Raw genomic sequence first — 19,578 nt, 5'->3', positions numbered from 1 at the left:
GCAAATGGGCTTGTCAGTATCAGCGCAACTTCCGACGTCAGGAATCGCCCACCATCAGCATAGGAGAGTCGCAGGACGCGGTCTTTCCGCGTCACATGAAAGCCGCCATTCTCTCCGGGCGCCCAGCCACGCCCCCCTGCCAAATAGTGATTTGATGTGTTTCTCTACAGTCTTTGACGAGGATTTACCAGCAATATAGCAATTATCATAGAATGTGAAACCTAAATGTCATAGCCTAGAGTCTGAATAAGATACAAAAAACAGCAGGAATACACGAGGGGAAAATAAATTCAGTTAAACCATTAAGATAAGCAGTCTTTGCATATAATAAACAGAAAGAAGGGAGAGCTGCAAAAAACAGCCTTTTGGAAGGAGACCCCTTCATTCTTAAGTAAATTCCTGTACGAAACGTCAAAATAGCAATGCAGCCTCTGGAAACAGACCCTGGAATGAAAGTGGTTACTCTCAGTACGCCAGCAGCCCTGAAATGGCGGTTCCGGTTATGATTGTTGACAGTACAGGACAAAAGAGGGTTAGTGTGCGTTGAATTAAAGTCAAAAGTTGCCTCACTTCTCAGCCCTCAGAATCAACTGCTGTTAGTTTGTTTCCTGGCTGTAGTAACTCAATGCAGGCTTTGTAAAACGAAACGCATGAGGAAAGTGTTCCCTTCAGCGCGCAGGCAGACTTGAAATGGCGGTTGCCGTTTTGTTTGTGGATAGTGCAGTGAAGGACAGAAGAGGGGTCATGCGCTCTGAAATAAGGTAAGAAATTTCCTCACCTTTTAGCCCTCATATATCAACTGCGGTTAGTTTATTTTCTGGTTCCAATAGAGCAATGCCAGCTTTGAAAATCGAAACGCATGATGTGAGCGTTTCTCTTCAGCGCGCGGGTAAACTTGAAATGGCGGTTGCCGATGAATCCGCTGAGAGTCCAGTAGATGACAAAAGGGGTAATGTGCGTCAGAGTACAGTCGGATATCGGTTCACCTTTTAGTGCTTATGTTCCGACCCACGTTGCTCCATTTTCCTGCACTTCACACCACAGATAGCAGCAGAAAATCCCTTGGACTGCCCCATCTCCTCAGGCGAGTCACGGGAATACCGCCATCTTCCTTGGGCACCAGCCACGCCCCCGAATTCCCCAACTTAAAACGCGCCACAGGGCGTGTTTGCACAGTATCACCTCAGGCCCCGCCCCCTACCTTCACCACTGTGCAAACGCACCCCGTGGCGCGTTTTAGGTTGGGGGATTAAGTCCCCTTGAATCCTGAGGTCCCCTGGCAGCCAACTAGGCCACCAGGTACCTCCAGTAAGCGCCACGGAGCTGCGTTGCAGAGAGGTGTAAAAAGGGCCGTGGCCTCATTACACCTCTCTGCAACGCAGCCCCCTGGCGCATACTGGAGGTTCCTGGTGGGCTAGTTGGCCCCCAGGGACCCCCAGTATTCAAGGGGAATTAGTTCCCCCTCTGCAAACGTGCCAGGGGGCGCGTTTGCAGAGTGGTGTAAGGAGGGGGTGTGGCCTCCAACCCGATCATTTTTTTCTTCTTTTTTTTTTTTTTAGAAGGGGGGCTGTGTAGCCCCCTTCTTTTTTCATTTTGTTGGCCCTGGGGACCCCATCCCGCAGGAGGGGAGGAGAGGAGAGGGGAGGGGAGGGGAGGGGAGGGGAGGGGAGGGGAGGGGAGGGGAGGGGAGGGAGGGAGGGAGGGAGGGAGGGAGGGAGGGTTTTTTTTTTTCTTTCAACCATCCCAGATGACACCACTTGACTTTGGGAGGCAAGTGTAATAATACAGCACCACCTTCTACAAGCTTACCAGTGAGTAGGTTGCATGTCAGCTTGATGTTGGTAGACACATATTCATCTTGTATCTCGACACTTTGCAAAATGACGTATACTCCAAATACTTGCTGATTTTAATGAACCAATCGAGCTTCAGTCTTTGAAAGCCAATCCTTCGGCATCTAGGTACAACCATGTTCAACACCTGATCCCCAAATTTTCCACTTCGAAGAGAAGTGTGCCGCAATCAGTGATTCCCAAAAAATGATCAGTAAAATCCAATAACTCATTAATGGTGCTCCCCCCAAAATTGGACATACTTCACCATCTTTCTTTAATGACTTGGCCATTTTCTTCCAGTGCCTGAAAGCCGCATCAATTGCATCCTATCCTACTTTGTGACCGAGTTCTCTGAGGAAGCCCTGTCTGCTGTACTGAAAATTGTCACTTCATTATTAGCCCAGGGCATCTTCCCGCAGACCCTCAAGACTTGTCAAATCATGCTTTTTCTAAAGAAGCTCAACCACCACCATTTGGACTTGTTAACTACTGATCATTCATCTATCATTCCAGGAAAAGATCACTGGTATGGCCATTGTCAGCCATCTTCATGAGTGATTGATGACGCTCTTTTGATTTGTAGTTGCACCAATGGTTGCAAACAACATAAGGGGCTGAAGAGGCTTTTAAAGGGGAGTCTGTATTTTTTCACTCCATGACTCGCCAACAGTGAAGGTCTTCGCTGAAGCTTCACAGTGGTACTTTCAAAACGTAAAAGTAACTTTTCCTTTATTCTACTCCTTGTAAGGAAAACATTTGCGTCTTCCGGATTATATTTAGCTCTTGTGCAGCAGTGTGTGGCAGACAATGGAAGGGAAAGTTCAGTCTTGTATCACAGCTTGGTGGGTCCTGTGACAGAACTACCACAGTATTTACCTAATCACTTGCCAGAGTTAAACCAGTTTTGTTGAAAGTAATTTTTCCTCACCCTTGATAGATTCCCCAGAAAAAATATACTCCTCAGAGAAAAATGTACACGTAGTGTTTCTAACAAGAACCAAACAATAAGGCAGCAAGAAATAAAATGAAAATATGTATGTTAAACTTAGAAAGGAAACATTTTCTACAAAAATAAAACTTACATTGAAAAGATTTGTAATGAGATGAGGTTTTAATGGAAAACAGAAATCCCCTTTGCAAGGACTGGCAAATCATCAGAATGGTACTGGACACATAAGGTCTCTAGTCAATAAGTGGAAGTAAAACATGTATTTTGGGTACATGTATTCAATTGATCAGATGTATTAATTATTCCATTCTTTGTCTTCATCTTGTAATATCCTAGTGCTGGTGTGGAGTGTGATGTACGAGGGTGATTGGGCAGTGATAGCCGTCGCCCCACTTCTGTTGCCCTTTCAACTGCAACACCCACATGTGACAGATTCTGTCAAATAGTAGACTGTTGCTGGTGACTGGCTGCCGAGTACCTCTAACCTTTCGGATGCTGGTCTAACATGGTAAAGGATCTGAAGCTGACCTACCAGCCTTTCAAAGCCAAATCTGTGTGTCCCTGCCCACCATCCAGCCCTTAATGCCCTTTACCAGGTGATACTGCCTCAATCTTTCCAGCATTTTCGTGATTATGGTGACGCTTTATTAACTCTGCTCTGAGTCTGCTCATTTTTCACATTAACTTGCCAGGGAGTTGCAGTGCTGCCAAGGCTTCCCAGTTCCATGTGTGATACCTTCAGACAGTCCGGGCTTTATGGACAGGAACACTCTGCCTTCTGAGACTTATAAATGTAACTTTTGTGGCTCTAAAATGTCAGAATCTGAAGTGTTGTTGCCTAATATGCCGGAACTGGTGCTGAGTGTTGCACTTGACAAGATGCCATTTAGCAGATACGTAACTGACAGCGCACCATCCCTTAAGACGTGAGACAATTATTACTTGAGCAAATGACCAGATTACAAAAATCATACAAAATTACAACTTTGAATGTTCCATTTCGGTGCTTTTTCCATAGAGTGTGTAGTTTTTTGAGCACTTGGAAAACACACATATAAGAGGACAGAACCAGTTTACACACAGCTGGCTTGCAGACTCCAGCTCTACACAATTTAAAGGGACACTCACTGGCAAAGTAATTTATTGTTGAGTTAAATGCTCAAACAACGCAACTCTCATTTAATAATGTCACTATTGTGATTGGGCAGGAACTGTTTCAAGACCTGCCATGGGGAATCATGAGCCAAAAATAGTTTCCATCACGGGGCAACCCCCCAAAATAAGGTTATCGCGAGTACCCACTGGAGGCAGCAAAGCAACCAATAATGTCTAATAAGAAATCTCAGCCCTAGTGTGCTGGGAGGCTGGATAAGTTGGTCAAAATCAGTTATCTGTGTGCAGCTGCTGACTGTGCAAGAGCAAAAAGAACAGAAGATGGACGTAATGCTGAACAAAGCAAACATTCAACCCCAGTCAACATATCTGGGTTTAATCCATCGTTTTTGTACCAACTATGCCACCACAGTTTGGACCCAGCCAAATGCAAATCAGTCTTGACCCTTCTCCTCATGGGAATAGTCCAGCCTGAGCTGCCAACCCAAGTCCTTACTGGATTTGAAAATAAGCATCCTAGGACCGGTTTCGGGGTATCGCCCCTCATCAGCAGGCTATCTTGAATCCAGTGGTACAGTGAGCACGGGACCCACATCTGGGCATACCCTTCCCACTTAGGGTGACAAAAGCTAAAAGAGAAGATGAAGGACGGAATGCTCTCCATGGGCATGTCTTACTAAGAGTATCCCATCATTTAACAGTTTAAAACAGGGCAGTCTGCTTGCTCCAGCCATGCCTTTCCTATAGCTTACTGACTTGTCAAATAAATTAAAAGAAAGTAATTCTCTGCAAGGATAGGAGGGCTTCATGTGTCAAGTTCACTAATTGCAGAAAATGGGGGTATGATGGACCATACCCTAATCAGCCTCCAAATAAAGTTGATGGCATTGCATTGACAATTATCTCACAGCAAAGCTAGATAAAACAAAGGATCATTTTTGGGTAGAAATGCAGGGACAATTATTTTCAGCTTTCAGGAGACTGTGGAGAGAGTTGATTCTTATAAGAATTTAGGTTTAACTTTTTAGCTTCTCAATCCAATTTGGGCTGAGCATCTCAAACAAATATCCACCTGGTCCATGATGGCTTAGCAAAGTTTATCTTTGACTATAGTGGGTTATCCTCCCACCCCACTTTTATTAGCGTTTATGAATAAATCCACTCCCCCCACCCACCCAGCAGAAGACATTGTACATGGCTGAACGTTTAGTCTGTTGACACATGGTTTACTGAGAATTTGTGAGCCGCGACTTAATAATAAAGATTCAGGCAGCTAGTTGTGAATTGGAGTTAATGTCATGGAATAAAGATGCTAAGATGTAGACACTCCTTGATTACAGGGGATCAAACTAAAATCGCTTTCCTCTATTGGAATGAGATGCAAACGTCAGAAATAATATGGGCCAAATGAGGTTAAAGCCAAATAAATCTTTGTAAAAGACTTCATACTGACTTTGCTGGTAAACAGCAATGAATGTTTCCATTCCGAATGGGCATTCAGATGCTTATCTATGCAGATCTTTAAAAGAAGACATTGTGGCTAATTAGCACCTGTCCCCCTCACCTTGGATTCCTTGGTCAATGGTGACATTTCCTATATGTGGGTTGGTTCCAGCCTAGCGGAGTTTAATTTCTGATTTAATATAAACCATGTGCTTTCCATTACAGGTTTGGTACTTATAATTAAGGCTAATGAAAGGAAATTTATATGGACTTTGCTCATATTATGATGGATTTTAAAACCTTTATTTGGAAAGCATGATGGATTAACTTGTTCATCTGCAATGATGCTTCTAACTGATATATTTTTGGAATGTGGTAGCCGGTTTTGGTCACTTATTTTCTGTGAAAACATGTTTTTATCTGATGGTTTTATAAATTGTGCTATTTTATTTATGATGTGTTTTATTAGTTTGGCAAACGCTACCTAAATTAGTGTATTTCAACCAGAATAAAGGCACTATGTTGAGTATGGATGAAACTTCAAAGATTGAGACAGAACTCTTTCTTCTATTTTTACACCCCCTCCATTGACATTATCTTGGTTAACTTAAGCCATTTTTATCTAAACCGGAAATGTATGTGTAAAACATCAGAAGTTAGTTGCTATACTTTTAATGCTATGCATTAAAGCATTCTTGCTGCCTTTCAATATAGAATAAAGGGTGAAATTAGTTTGCTCTTCTGGTTCTTTTAGCAGTAGTGGCAGCAGCGGCGGGAGTCATCCAAGTAGTCGCAGCAGCAGTCGAGAGAACAGTGGAAGCGGCAGTGTTGGTGTCCCAATTGCTGTTCCTACACCATCTCCGCCCAGTGTATATCCAGGTAAGGAAGCCATTGGTTCTGCCTCTCATTTTCAAGATTTCATATGTGCTTGGCAATATTGCGACTGTTAAAATCCTGAGAATACAAAAGTTTTCTAGCTCAGCACTTAGTCCTTGTTGGTCCGGTGCGTTTGATATCAGAGATGTTAACATCACTGTTGGCAGCTCTCCTTTTGAGTTCTTGAGTAACACAGATCACATAATCTGCATTGATATTAAAGATCTTGGTGGCATTGTTTTAAATGCATGGGAACCATCACTGACCTGAAACATCATTTTTCAGTAATCACTAAGGAGGGAAGCAGACAAACTTCCCTTTCCCCCCATTCTCATTGGTTGTTGATAATGCTGTAAGTACAGTCATGCCGTACAGTAATTCGTCCCAACATTTTCACTATATTCATTGCAAGTTCATTTTCATATCATACTTTCATTCCTGTATCATGAGTGGATGCTAGATTGATAAACACTTAATAACTAACACGAAGTATGCAAAAAAGCATGTCTTCCCAGCTAACATGATCTCCTAATTAACTTCACCTCTTCCTCCTCTTTCCACCTAGCCCCTGCTGGCTCTGCTGGCACTCCTCCCATTCCTGTTACTTCTGCACCTGTCCCTACCCCTCTTGCTCCTGCTACTGCCCCCACCACAACTACCCCAGATGCTGCTGCTACAGGAGCCCAGCCCCTTGCTGAGGGCTTCACCTCTCCAACTCCCCCTGCTGTATCTTCCGCTCCTCCTTCAGGTGAGTTTTGTCTGGTCTATGTCCCAATGGGCCTGGAAAATAAACAATGTGAGGTGGCAGTAGTTATTGGTCAACATGTTGCTTGATACTGTAGAAAAACTAGTTTCTTGCATGTGTACAATAACAATTCAGTTACTTAACTGCACTGCCACGGCCCTATTTCCAGTAAACATGAAAAGTGGTTTCTCTGGCACTTTAAAGTTATGCTTGCTAGTCCTAAGAACACTTATTATGGTTTCTAGTAAAGGAATTAATCATAGAAATTTGCATCAATAGCTCTTCTATAATATTCATAAAAACTGAACATATCTTCTGATGTGTGACGTCACAGGAAACCCCTTTTACAAATATAAAATGTTCTTTAAAAATAAACAATATAAAATTGCCTATTTCGAAGCATTTCCTGTCACTGCGTCATGGCTTTGGTCACATCTGCAGGAACTTCATAGCAGACAAAACTTTGTCTGCTCCAAGCCTCTTAGCAGAGACAACTATAGGAAAGAAAGAATATGGTTCATATGGAGAAAGCATAGACATGATTTCAAAGGGCACCATGGTTCATCAATGATGCCTTGCATACCCAAACTCTTTTCAGGATATCAACTTGGAGCTTTGCTGATTTCTTTACTGATAATACTTCATTTTGATTGTGAATCATAGATGCCTTTGGTTGCTGAGACTTAGTATGCAAGGATTGTTGTCTTGGGTGAGGAAACTATAGACAACCGACCTTTCAATCATATAGAGCCTAAGTGGGTGACACTCCCGCTAAGGGGCCAGCTGAAAGCCAAACTCCCTTGTAGACCACTTTACCGCACTAAGCGAAATAACATGATGGTGAAATTTTGAAGTAAAACTCCCTTAACATGACACCGAACCAGTCTTTAGCATTGGGAATATATATATTCAAACTCCTCTGTGTTTGAGCTCTTCTTAAGGCTGGGACTGTCTTGCCATTTGAAGAATTATCCTAAAGAGGAACTGCCTCTCTCGTCCTAATGGACATTGAGCATGTACTTGTCAAAGGCAAATTCTTTATTCGGTCATACCTAAAGAGAGGCCTATTGGAAAAGGAAACCCTAATCCTCCATTATGACTATGTGGTAACGTGATGTCGGACGACCCATAACCTTGAGTTCACATCGATATGCATCTTCTCGACATTAAGGATTCATCAACTGGAACATCTCAGTTCATTTCTAAAAGACCCAATATGCAGATCATGGGAAAGCCAGTACAAATCCCCTGCTGGACTATTTGCAAAGCTGATTCTGGTGCAGCCTTCCTAATGGACCATTCGGATCCTGCAGCAATGTAAGTCATACAGTATAAATCGAGATTTTTCCTTCACAGGAAGTGAACTGTGGATGTTCGAAAGGGTTATTAGTGTCTAGTCCAGGAATCTCAGTTGTAGGCAAGTGTAAAGGGTCCGTCTTCAAAAGGTTTCTATGATGCATGTAGTTTAGTTTGGCTCTCAGGTTTGAGTGCACTGCTTTGCATAGTCAGACACTGTTGACACCCAAGGGCCTGCTTCTGTTTTTAACCCTTCAGACTAAAATCATACTTTATTGAGAAGAAAAGTAATTGCTGAAGAAGAACCATTGTTGTGAAATGAAATAGATGAAGGTCAGGGCTCAGTGCCCCTTTCTTCAAAGAGGCAGTGAATAACTGATTGGAATTGTCATTGAACTTTGAAATGTTGCTGCGATCATCTACCTCAAAGTAACAGTATCAAATTCTTCTTCAATGAGTCCATTGCCTTCCTGGCTCCATTTCTTGTAATTTTTCCTTTTAGTAGTAGGAGTTATAGCAAGATTTTGACTCCCTGGATGAATTCTTAATCTTTCTAATTCTGGATGGACATATGATGATATTAAAGCTCTACTATTTTAAGGTGATTTATCTTTGAAATTAAGGTTTCCTGAAACTAGGGCAGAGATAATCAGTGTTCATGAGTTTAAAGAGGGTACCCAAGAATGAGAATCGGAAGCCCATTGAAATATTTTTCGATTGGTATGTGTATCAATTGTTAAGGATATATTGCTGTTGTATCCTTAAAAAGGCAGGATGTGTAAATATTATTCCATACAATTATTTGAACTCTGTAATTTAAGTCTTTGTGTGAATAATGAAAAATATGACCTCAAAGTGCACCACGACAGTGGTGGTTGGTAGCAAGACACACTGGGGGGCGCAAAGATTAACATATATACACATAACAAATACACATTAATATACACATTAACATAAATATACACATTAACATAAATAAATCACTTACCTTATACTGCCGGTTATTCTGCGGGCAGCACATCCTCAGAGCGCAAAGCTCACAGCCAACTCTCATCCAATTAAGATGCTGTTCTAAAGGGTCTTGATTGGCTGGAGCTGGATGGCTCCACACTCTAAAAGGCACTGTAGTCAGGCCTATGCCTGCTCTCCGACCCGGCTGTATAAGACAACTAGGTGGAGAGGTTTGAGTTGCGCTTGTCGATTTGGCCGCAGCAAACCAACCGTGCTAAACCAACTTGCGTCATCCAAACTTAATGGGCCACTCCTGACTTCTGCCAATCATTGGCAGCAGTGACGCACTGGCCCCGCCCCGCCCTCGCACGTTCGATTTTGACACTTTCTGCCCAGCAGTGTGGAGGGGGGGGGATCGCCACTCCCACGTAAGAACCGCCCCTGCTGTACGAACCATGGAATGCAGCTTGTGATGGTAAAACCTTATGTCTTTTGCTTCGTCGTGCGTTCCTTTCCCAACATCCCTGTTTATTTCTAGGATAATCTATGAAAGCACTATATTCACATGTTAAAATGCATCAGATTTTACTGTCACATAAAAGACTCGTTCCTCCGGTAGATAAAAATGTAAAAACGTAATCATTGCTGTGCATTTTACCATTAAAACGTTTTTTCAATTTGTCGAATTAAATTTGCCAAATATGGACAATTTGGTTTGATAGACTCAAGTAGCAGTGTTAAGCTTTCTTTGCTCCACTGTTTATAAGGTGTTTGTGGTGCCAAATTTGGATTCGCAAGAACTGAAATCTTTAAATCCACCAACAGTACATCAGCCCAGTGCAAAGTGACGTGATTTCATAATGTATTAAGCACCAGTTATGACAAACCTCAAATGTTTTATACATCTATATAAAAAGTAACTACTAGGAACTTTCTACACAAACGTTAAATGTGGGATAACCAGTTCAAATGCATCGTTATAAACCTTTAACGGATAGGCCTACATCAAATACGTAACATAATTAACATCGTGTTTATCCTGAGACTTTACACTCAACAATTAAATCTATTCAGTGTGTTCCCACATTCTTAAGATACCAGTCGCTTAACAGAATATTCATAACACATCTACACCCAAGAATGCCCACCCCCCTCCCGGCTCTGGTAATATAGTGCGCAAATCAATTGAGCGTCTCTATCAAGTGTAATTACTCTGAATGTAGGATCTGAGCACGCTGCTCCTTCTATAGACTGAAGGGGGCTAGTAGACTTAGTACCATTTGTCTTCGGTCACTACTGGGTACGTGGAACGGCTAAGATATTGTCCGGGTTGATATTTCTATATGCTTCCATCAATATGTCCCACTCTAGAGAGATTGGGTTCTTCCTCAGACCACGGGCTTCCTCTCTACGCAGCGCCGCACTTTCCGCTCCCGCCCTGGCTGACTCCCAGCGCATGGTTATGGATCTTTTTGCCACTATAAGCTCCAAGTCCAGAAAACGGAGCGGAACCTATGGAGATTTCGTCCTTCTGCGACTACCTAGTATGCACTCAAGAGCCGTGTTCCCCATGGGAAGATGTGTTACGCTTCCCAATATGTGTGTGACCCCCCCTTCAAAACTCTCCAATGCATACGCACGCCCACACCATATGGAGTAGGTCCACATCAGGCAGTTTACATCGGGGGCAGTAATGTGCCATTTCCGGGTACATTCTGTGCTGTCTTTCCGGGGTCAAGTAGGCTTTGTGTATAAGCATATATTGAATAAATTTGAACTTGGCGTTGCGTGGTATTTTCCGTGGATATTCAAGTATATCCCCCATTCCCTGTCCGTTAAGCCCTGTCCTACATCCGCCGCCCATTGTGTCCGCAGGGCGTCTAGTGGGATTTGGGCATGTGTACGGAGGTATAGCCATTTAATGAGGTGACTGCTGTGTCCCATGTAATACAGAGATTTGACCAACTCATTCGTCTGGGGTTCCTCCCGTTGTGGAGCCCATTGTCTTTTAACGTAATGTAAGAAGGCGACAGGTGTCATGTATAGTGTGGCTGGCGCTCCAGTCGCATGTGTAAAGGCGTAATTTCCATAAGTGTCACCGCTCCAAAAAATGCCTCTATAATCTCCACCCCTACATCTGACCAGGGTCCAAGTACCCTTTGCATTAGTCTACCGCTAGTCAGTGGCACCCCAAGTAATGGAATGTTAGCGGCGTATCTGCCGCCCCGGGAGTTATACCATAGTGCCTTACCCCAACAATGTAGTGCCGTTTGGAGGAGGTGTGGGGACACCTTACTATTTGGCAACAGTAAAGTATGGAGCGTTCCCTGCTCAATGCGCTTGGAGTTATAACCATTTTCCTGCACGTTGTGCCCTGCAGTCCAGTAGGACAGCCACTGGACTTGGCATGCATAGTAGTACGCCCGGAAATCTGGAGCTCCCCAGGCCAATCCCCCCCTCCCCCTCCCCCCCCCACCTCCTGTGTGCTGATTAGGAGTTTCTTAAGGCTTATTCGACGGCGTCCCATACCCCATATCAAATCTATCAGGATAGTGTCAAGCATGTTAAAGGTCGTTGCCGGCATTACCAATGGCAGAATAGGGCAATGTGGTCCAGAAAGCTACCTGCAAACGTATGCCCCGGATGGCCTTACCCAAGTTGCCCTCCAGTATATCCGCTTTTGAACGGTACACGTTGATGCCCAAGTACTTAAAGGTGTGGTGAGCTACTGGTAACCTAAGTTCTCCAAACGCAATATAGTCTGGGTGTATTCGGTCATGAAAGAAAAAGGCATTAGACTTAGATTCATTGATGGATAATCCTGATATCAATCCGAAGACAGCAAAGATACGGGGGAGAAGGCCCAATCCCTCCAACAGGTCTGCCGTGTATATAATGAGATTGTCTGCGTACGCCGATATCAAGTGTATAGGTTTGTCTATAGGGATACCGCACGGCCTCTTGTCGTATACGGAGGCCAGTGGCTCTAACGCCAGAACAAACAATATCGGGGACAGCCTTGCTACGTCCCCCTATGTATACTATATTCCCCGGAGATAAGCTTCCCAGTGCGGACTCTTGCAGCAGGTGCTGCGTAGAATAATTTTACCCACTTCACGAATTCAGGGGGTAGGCCAAAACTTGTGATGGCCTTGAACATGTACTCCCATGACAACGTATCGAATGCTTGTCTCATATCATGGGGTATACGGCAAGCGTTCGGGTAATGTGTGAGATCAGCAGACATAATCTGATGTAGTCTGCGTAGATTTAATGAGGTACTCCTACCTGGTATAAACCCACACTGATCTATATGAATCAACCTATTAAGATATGGCTGTATTCTGTTAGCCTAGACCTTACTTAGAATGTTGTATTCCGTACATATCAGTGACAGGGGGCGATAGGCTGACATGTCTGCCTGATCCCTGCCTGGTTTAGGCAAAGACACCACCAGGGCCTGCGATGTGGTACAAGGAAGATGTCCCACTTCAAGTGACGTCTTTTGTATAACTCCTCCAAATTTGGAATTAATATCTCAGAATACCTATCAAAGAATTCCAACCGGCAGCCCGTCCGGGCCCGGTGTTTTATTACGTGAGAGTCCGCCTTAATCTCTGCCCTGGTAATTGGTCCCTCCAGTTCCTTCTGCATACTTGTCGGGGATTTTGGATACGGCACGCCGGTAAGGAACTCTTCAATGGACGACTCCCCTAGGGGGTTCGGGGCGCTGTACAGTCCCTCGGAAAAGTCGCTAAAGGCGTCGCTAATGGCACACTGTGTCCACGATCTCCCCTCCCGATAGTGCAAAATGAACAATAAACATATGCCCAATAAACTGTAGCAGGTGCAAGGTGGGGACTGGCAGCCACAGCCATCGCGTAAATCAACACATGTCCTGGGGCTCCCTAGAGCCCGAGCGTATCATAGAGGATAGTACATTTGTCATAACTTGTATAGAAACAATGCAAAAGGATATGTGAGTTCAGGGGAGCAGCGTGCCAACAGCGCCACCATCTATGACATATCACAGCTATGCTGCCCTCTTAGTCAGTTGGTAATCCAGCACCCCATCTGCCGTTTGCGGCGTCACTGTAGGGACAAGCATTAGGCTGCCCGCAGAGTCCGAGCGAACCGTACTGTGTCAGGACGATTCGGACAGTCTGCGGGAGGAGCTGTCTCTGAATGCGTTCGCTGCCGCCAGGGCCGTCTCCTTGCTTGTTTGAAACTGTTTCTTTGTGGGGCTGGGAAGTGACATCCCATTTGTGGATTCAGTCACTCGTGATCGTCGGCGATCCGCTTTTCTGGGTCTACGTGTTCCTGGTGAGGACCGACCGGAGAGCTGTGTGGGTTCCATAGCTTCAAGCCATTCTTCGACGTCTTCCGGGTTCTCGAAGAAGTAAGTCTTCTGGTCGTAGATTATCTTCAAACGAGCAGGGAACAACAAAGCGTACTTGAGATTCATGGTGCGTAACTTTCTCTTTACCTCTTGAAATGAAGATTGTCTTCGTTGCACCATCAGTGTATAGTCAGGATCTAGTGAGATTAGGCAGTTCTCAAACTGGATCTGTGTTTTTTCACATGCTTTCTGAAGTAGCCTTTCACGGTCCCTGTAGTTGAGGATTTTCACGATTAAGGGTCTCGGTGGAGCTCCCATTCTTGGCCTTCCTGTGGGAATCCAGTGCGCCCTCTCAACACAGAAAAAATCGGAGAGGCCCTCCGGGGCCACCTGCGTGCGAAACCAATGCTCCATGTAAGCCGTCGCATCAGTTCCTTCGCTTCGTTCCGGCAGCCCTATGACACGAACGTTAGTGAGCTGTGCCCTGCCCTCCGTGTCCTTGACTCTGTCCTTCAACCCCGTGACCTCCTTCCGAAGGGATTGGGGCTGCATCGCATGGTCTTTGTGCTGTGGCACTAGGTCTGTTCCTTCACTGTGTCAACCAGCTTCGCATGGTCTGCTTTCAGTAAGGTAAAACCAGTAGTGCGGGTGCCCATTTGCTGTTCAATGGCCCTCCTGGACTCCCTGACTTGGTTAAGTATTAGGTCCAGTTTATCCTGTGCTCCCACGTCTGCTGTGGGAGGGATCGTGTTGAGTGAATGCATACTTAGTGTTGTATCGTCCACTTCCACTTCTTGGGAGTTAGTGGCTGTGACCTCTTCAGTCTTACCCCGTGGGCGGCCCATTACTCCACATATTTCCAGTGCGTCACGGCCCTTGAGCTATCGAGCTGTGCGTGAGAGAGCCCAGAATAGTCTCAGTGGCAGGGTAGTATACTGGCAGCCACCTGTCTATCCGGGCGTGTTCTCGGTCTCAATTGCAAATACCGGGCAGAGTAGGCCTACCAAGCTCCAGGGTACACAGTTGTAGTCGTCAGCGAGACAGCGCACGCCACCGGAGCCGTCGACGCGACTAGACCCCCCCACACGTCACTCAGCTGCTTTCAATATTCATCGCACATACGATTCCCTGCAATCTCCGCTTGTAGTATACCTTCGTGTATGGTGTGCCAGGCTCAGTGTGGGGGGGGATGGGCCCGTGGGAGCAAGGAGGGTCGTCAGATGGCCACCACTTCAGCTACAGGCCCATCCCTGTTCCCCGCAGCATCCTCATATTCATTGGGGATTCCCACTTTCAGAGATCAACTTGCAGGGGGATCACTCACGAGGGGGATGGGGCGGCAACACGTCGCCTCCAGCCCCACACAGGGGCGAGATGCCAAGTTCAAAGGGGCCCCTCCCGCAACTCAACCTCACCGTACAGGTCCAGTCCTGGCCCAGGTCCGCGCCGTGTTCTAGTGAGCAGCGCCGGGCAGGGGCAAGATCACTCACGGCTCGCCTCGTCTCCGGGCCGGTGGTCGGCCCCTCGGTACTTATGGTGCCGCTTTGCAGGGTGTTCACTCTCCCGCAAGTCACACCACAGCTCCGTCTAGGTAGGTCTCGGTCACTGCACAGTCAGATGGGGAACCTTGCCAACACTGAACTGCCCCACAGCCCGGTCCTCTCTCCGGCAGCCGCCACCGCTCGGTCCCGTTGCCTCTAAGAGCCAGGATTACCGGCACTTCTGGTGTTGGCACGCCGCTCCCCTGCTACACAGTACTCTCGGCCGGGTTGGGTCTGCAAATACCAGTCAGGAAATGGTAATGACCAGGATTATTGAGCTCGGGCTCTGGAGCTCATTCAATGCACGGCCGCCATGTTCAGTAGCTAGCCACGCCGCTGATTAATTCTAGAGTTAATAATGGATCTCTAGTGTGAACATGGTACCCAATGCAGTACTGCCCTTTACAGCTGCTGCCTCTTTTCATGGGACAATCAACCTCAAGTAGTAGTCAGTCAAATCTTTATGTTGCAGTCTGCACTAAACTACCATTGTGCATACAATAATTTATCATTATTGTTATATGCAGTTGAACATCACACTGATAAATTAATTGAAAAATACAGTAATAGCGGAACTCTCATACTTCAGAAACTAAAACCTTGTGTATCTTTGGGCTATTTTTATAGTGCAAACCTAGCCAAAAGGCGGTGGAACATAATAAAGGTTCACAAGGTAAGAGGCTGTCTTTGCTAGCTTAATTATTAATTAATTATAGCTGTTAAATCCATCAAAATGGTTAGTTTGCTAACACACCCATATGTATACCCTGCATTTGGGTGGACAGCAACAAACGTGCCTTTAGCTTACCAGCTAGAAGCAACATATAATTTGAATAACCCAGGCACAAGTAATAGTCCTTACAACATACTTAAGTACGTTCTGTTTCACACTCTAACCCCATCAGTATCTCTGCTACATAGTGGTGCAATATCCGCAGTGGTCATGCCAGTCTGTTCTCCTGGGTAGGTTATCGCAGTTCTACTGTACCAAGAGGCTAAATCCATCTCCCTCCTGGGACAAACTATTCTCATAAGACTCCCGCTTAAATATTGTATGTGTGAAGTCGAAGGCTAAAGAGACATTCTGCCTCAGATCCAAGCGCAGACACAACTTTGGTCACAGTCGCACCTGATGGCTCTCAGAGATTAACTGTCCCACTGTGGAGCCTTGTAGGTCCACTCCCTGCAAGAGGACTCACCTGCGTAAACCTCACATTAACATAGACATCGCACAGGCCAGTAAAAGTGACCACAGTGACATGCATTCAGCTAGATCCTTTCATGCTGTCATTGCCAACCCTTCTGTATTTTTTATTCTGGAGCAGACTCAAGAGAAAAACCTTTCTCAGATTTTTTAATTTCAGACATTGAACCCCAGTGTACCAAACTGACCAGGACTGTCCAGTCTTTAACTCTGGGAATTCCCCTACTCTGTCAGTGGTGGTGATAGCAGTTATCGTGAGGGGAAAACATTGTCTTCCCAATTAGATGTGGAGACCAAGTATTTGGAGACATGTAGGGAGGTGATGTACTAGTCTCCAGTGTTCTCCCTGTGGTAATCCAATGTTATTTCCAGCTTTGATCCACAGCTCTGTGAGCGTTCAGCTGCTATGCATAGCTATATTTACTTACGTCAAGGGACAATAGCAGCATTACTGCCGGGACTATGAACTTTCAAGCTGGCCATGAGTATGCAGTCATGACTCAAGTCCTCAGTTGCCAAGGAGAAAGTCATGGAGGATCCCTTTGATGGGAAGAACTTGATTCCCTCATTGGATAAACTTCTCTCCGGCACAACCACAGGCAAATTGATAAGTGGCATCCAGTTTGTACTAGAGTCCTTTTTTTCCCAGCTGATGAAGGCTTTGTAGTCTTTAAGAATTGTTTAATAAACTTGTTATGTGAAAAACATATGCGCTCATGTTTGTATACTTTGATGTTTTTTTTCTTTAAAACCACTGGCTTCTTTTGGAACAACCTGCAATTATGGTATTCTAAATTTAAAATTAACTATAATGTAACTGATATCTCTTTTTTAAAGAAGCATGCGCTTAGGTTTCATGCAAACACTGTCGGTGCAGGGTTCTTTTTTTTTTTTGTTATAAAACACAATACATCTCAGTAGTTCCAACGCATTTCAAACTCAAATGTTTTACATCTCAAACACGTTTACTGCAGTGATGCTTATCTTACTTGCTGGAAACTTTTATAACTTAACATTGGCTACGAGCTTAATTACTGATTTGTATACAAAACAGCTTGTGAACCAGACGTACCCTTTAACTACTCTAGTTTAGCATAGCAGTTCTGTTTACATCCTGTAGCAGATTTATTTTTTTAAATAAAGCGTTTGACTGCTTGACAGTTGTTGATTTCAATTAAATGCGACTTCAGGTTCACGTGTGATCGCAGTATTTGCTTTTAAAAGTGAACAAACTGCGTCATTTAAAAGAAACACTTACCTTACGGATTTAAAAAAAAAAGTTTACTGGACTGTATTGTGCCCATAAAAAAGCAACATTAACGTAAAAACACCATTCCACTACACACCATACACATCTACTCCACTCTAAAACACATTAGTAACAAGCATTTGCAATGCAATAGGTCTCGCATTACTGAAAGTTTGAGGTATTGGCGTTGCTAATATTAATGCAACGCCAATAGCTCAAACATTTAATAATGCAAGACCTATTGTATTGCAAATGTTTTTTTTTTCGATTTTTTTGTTTACTATTGAAGCAATCATGGCACCCGCGCTTTAATGCTAAAGCGTGGGTGTCGCAATTATAACAAAACTAAAGAAATAGAAAAAAAAAAAGCAGCTGCACGCCTTTTTTTCTATTTATGAACTTTAGTAGCAATCGTGGTCCCCGCGCTTTAGCTTAAGATGTTTGAAGCTAAAGCACGGGTGCCGCAACTGCTACAAAAGAAAACCCGCAGTTTAGCTTAAAAAGTTTAAAGCTAAATTGCAGATGCCGCAATTGTAACAAAAGTAAAGAAATAGGAAAAATAAAGGCATGACAAAAGGCTCTTGTCTGCACTTCATGCTTTAAAGCTCTTGTGTGATTTTATCAACATGTAGGTAAAGCTTGTCTCCTTCAAAGGAAACCTGTTTTTAATCTAGAAGGTGTGATATGGTAGCAGCAAATGTATGATGTATATCTGTCATTACTAGGCACTGTGAAGGCTGGGTAACGGTGTGCATTACGGGAGCATAGTAGCCCCTGGACTTGTATTATTTCATAAATGTAATGACTAAAAATGTGTGCTGCACTATTGTAATTAAGCATAGTGTGTGTGTGTGTGTATGTGTGTGTATATATATATATATATATATATATATATATATATATAACATCATCAGTATTAAAGAAAGATACCATGGTTGTCTATATGAATGGAGAGGAAAAGGTCTCATTTCAAGACAGGAACTTGACTATTTGAAAAATGACTACCCTATCACTCCACAACTTTACCTACTCCCCAAAGTTCACAAAAATGCAGAATGTCCACCGGGTAGGCCCATCATTTCTGCTATTGGAAGCCTTTTTGAGAACACCAGCAAATACATTGATTTTTTTCTTCAACCGTTTGTGCAAGCATTACCTGCATATACAAAGGACACTGGAGACTTTCTGAGAAAAATCTTAGATTGTAATTGGCAGGAAGACTTTGTATTTATGACATTGGATGTACAAAGCGGATATACAAGCATTAGACATAGAGATGGCTTGAACGCAGTGAAACACTTTCTAAGTACAAGAAATATAGGTTCCTATCAACATACTCTCATGCTTTTACACATGATCGAATGGTGTTTAGAAAATAACATCTTTATGTTTGACAGACTTCTGTACAAACAATTACAAGGTACAGCAATGGGTACTTGCTTCGGCCCCAGTTATGCTAATTTGCATATGGGCTGGTGGGAGGAGCAAGTACTCGTGCAAAAATTCTATACACAAATGTCAGAAAATGTAGTAGCATATCAACGCTACATAGATGACATTTTTATTTTGTGGAAAGGTACTGAACAGAAGGCCATCGACTTTGCTGCCAAACTTATTGAGAATGATCTAAATCTGAAATTTACTTGTACTACCAGCACTAAAACTATATAGTATTTCTTGATTTAGAGCTTTACATCAGCAATAACAAAGTCCAGTCGAGTACATTCAGAAAAATAACATCAGGGAATACGATCTTACATGCCCAAAGTTTCCATCCAATTAATCTTATAGAAAGTATTCCCTATGCAGAATGTTTACGTATGAAACGGAACTGTAGTACCCCGGAGAGTCTACAAGTCTCTACGGAGAATCTATGTACAAGACTCCGTAAGAGAGGATACAGGACACAAACCTTGGAAAAAGCAAAACAAAAATGTGCAGGCATTACTAGAGAAAATTTGATTTTCAAAAAATCTGAAGAATGGATAGACCATAGTAAATTGAAAGATCAAACCCCTAGATTAATTACAGGGTACA

The 19,578-nt window shown here is 43.9% G+C and overlaps 1 protein-coding gene across 8 annotated transcripts in view; it reads left to right on the top strand.

Annotated features, from left to right (window-relative positions):
• The window catches only part of ABI2 (abl interactor 2), a 741,358-nt gene that overhangs the window by 535,921 nt on the left and 185,859 nt on the right, over nt 1-19,578 (top strand). For 4 of the 8 annotated variants that reach the window (XM_085648940.1, XM_085648941.1, XM_085648937.1 and 1 more), the window contains 2 exons: nt 6,095-6,219; nt 6,782-6,964. In XM_085648940.1, the coding sequence (XP_085505066.1) occupies nt 6,095-6,219; nt 6,782-6,964 (308 nt within the window). The remainder of the gene's footprint in view (nt 1-6,094; nt 6,220-6,781; nt 6,965-19,578) is intronic. The other 4 variants (XM_085648942.1, XM_085648943.1, XM_085648938.1 and 1 more) reach the window with 3 other exon arrangements.

Source organism: Triturus cristatus, chromosome 3_2, assembly GCF_964204655.1.
Source record: "Triturus cristatus chromosome 3_2, aTriCri1.1, whole genome shotgun sequence".
Taxonomy (NCBI): domain Eukaryota; kingdom Metazoa; phylum Chordata; class Amphibia; order Caudata; family Salamandridae; genus Triturus; species Triturus cristatus.
This window is presented reverse-complemented; position numbering and strand designations above follow the sequence as displayed.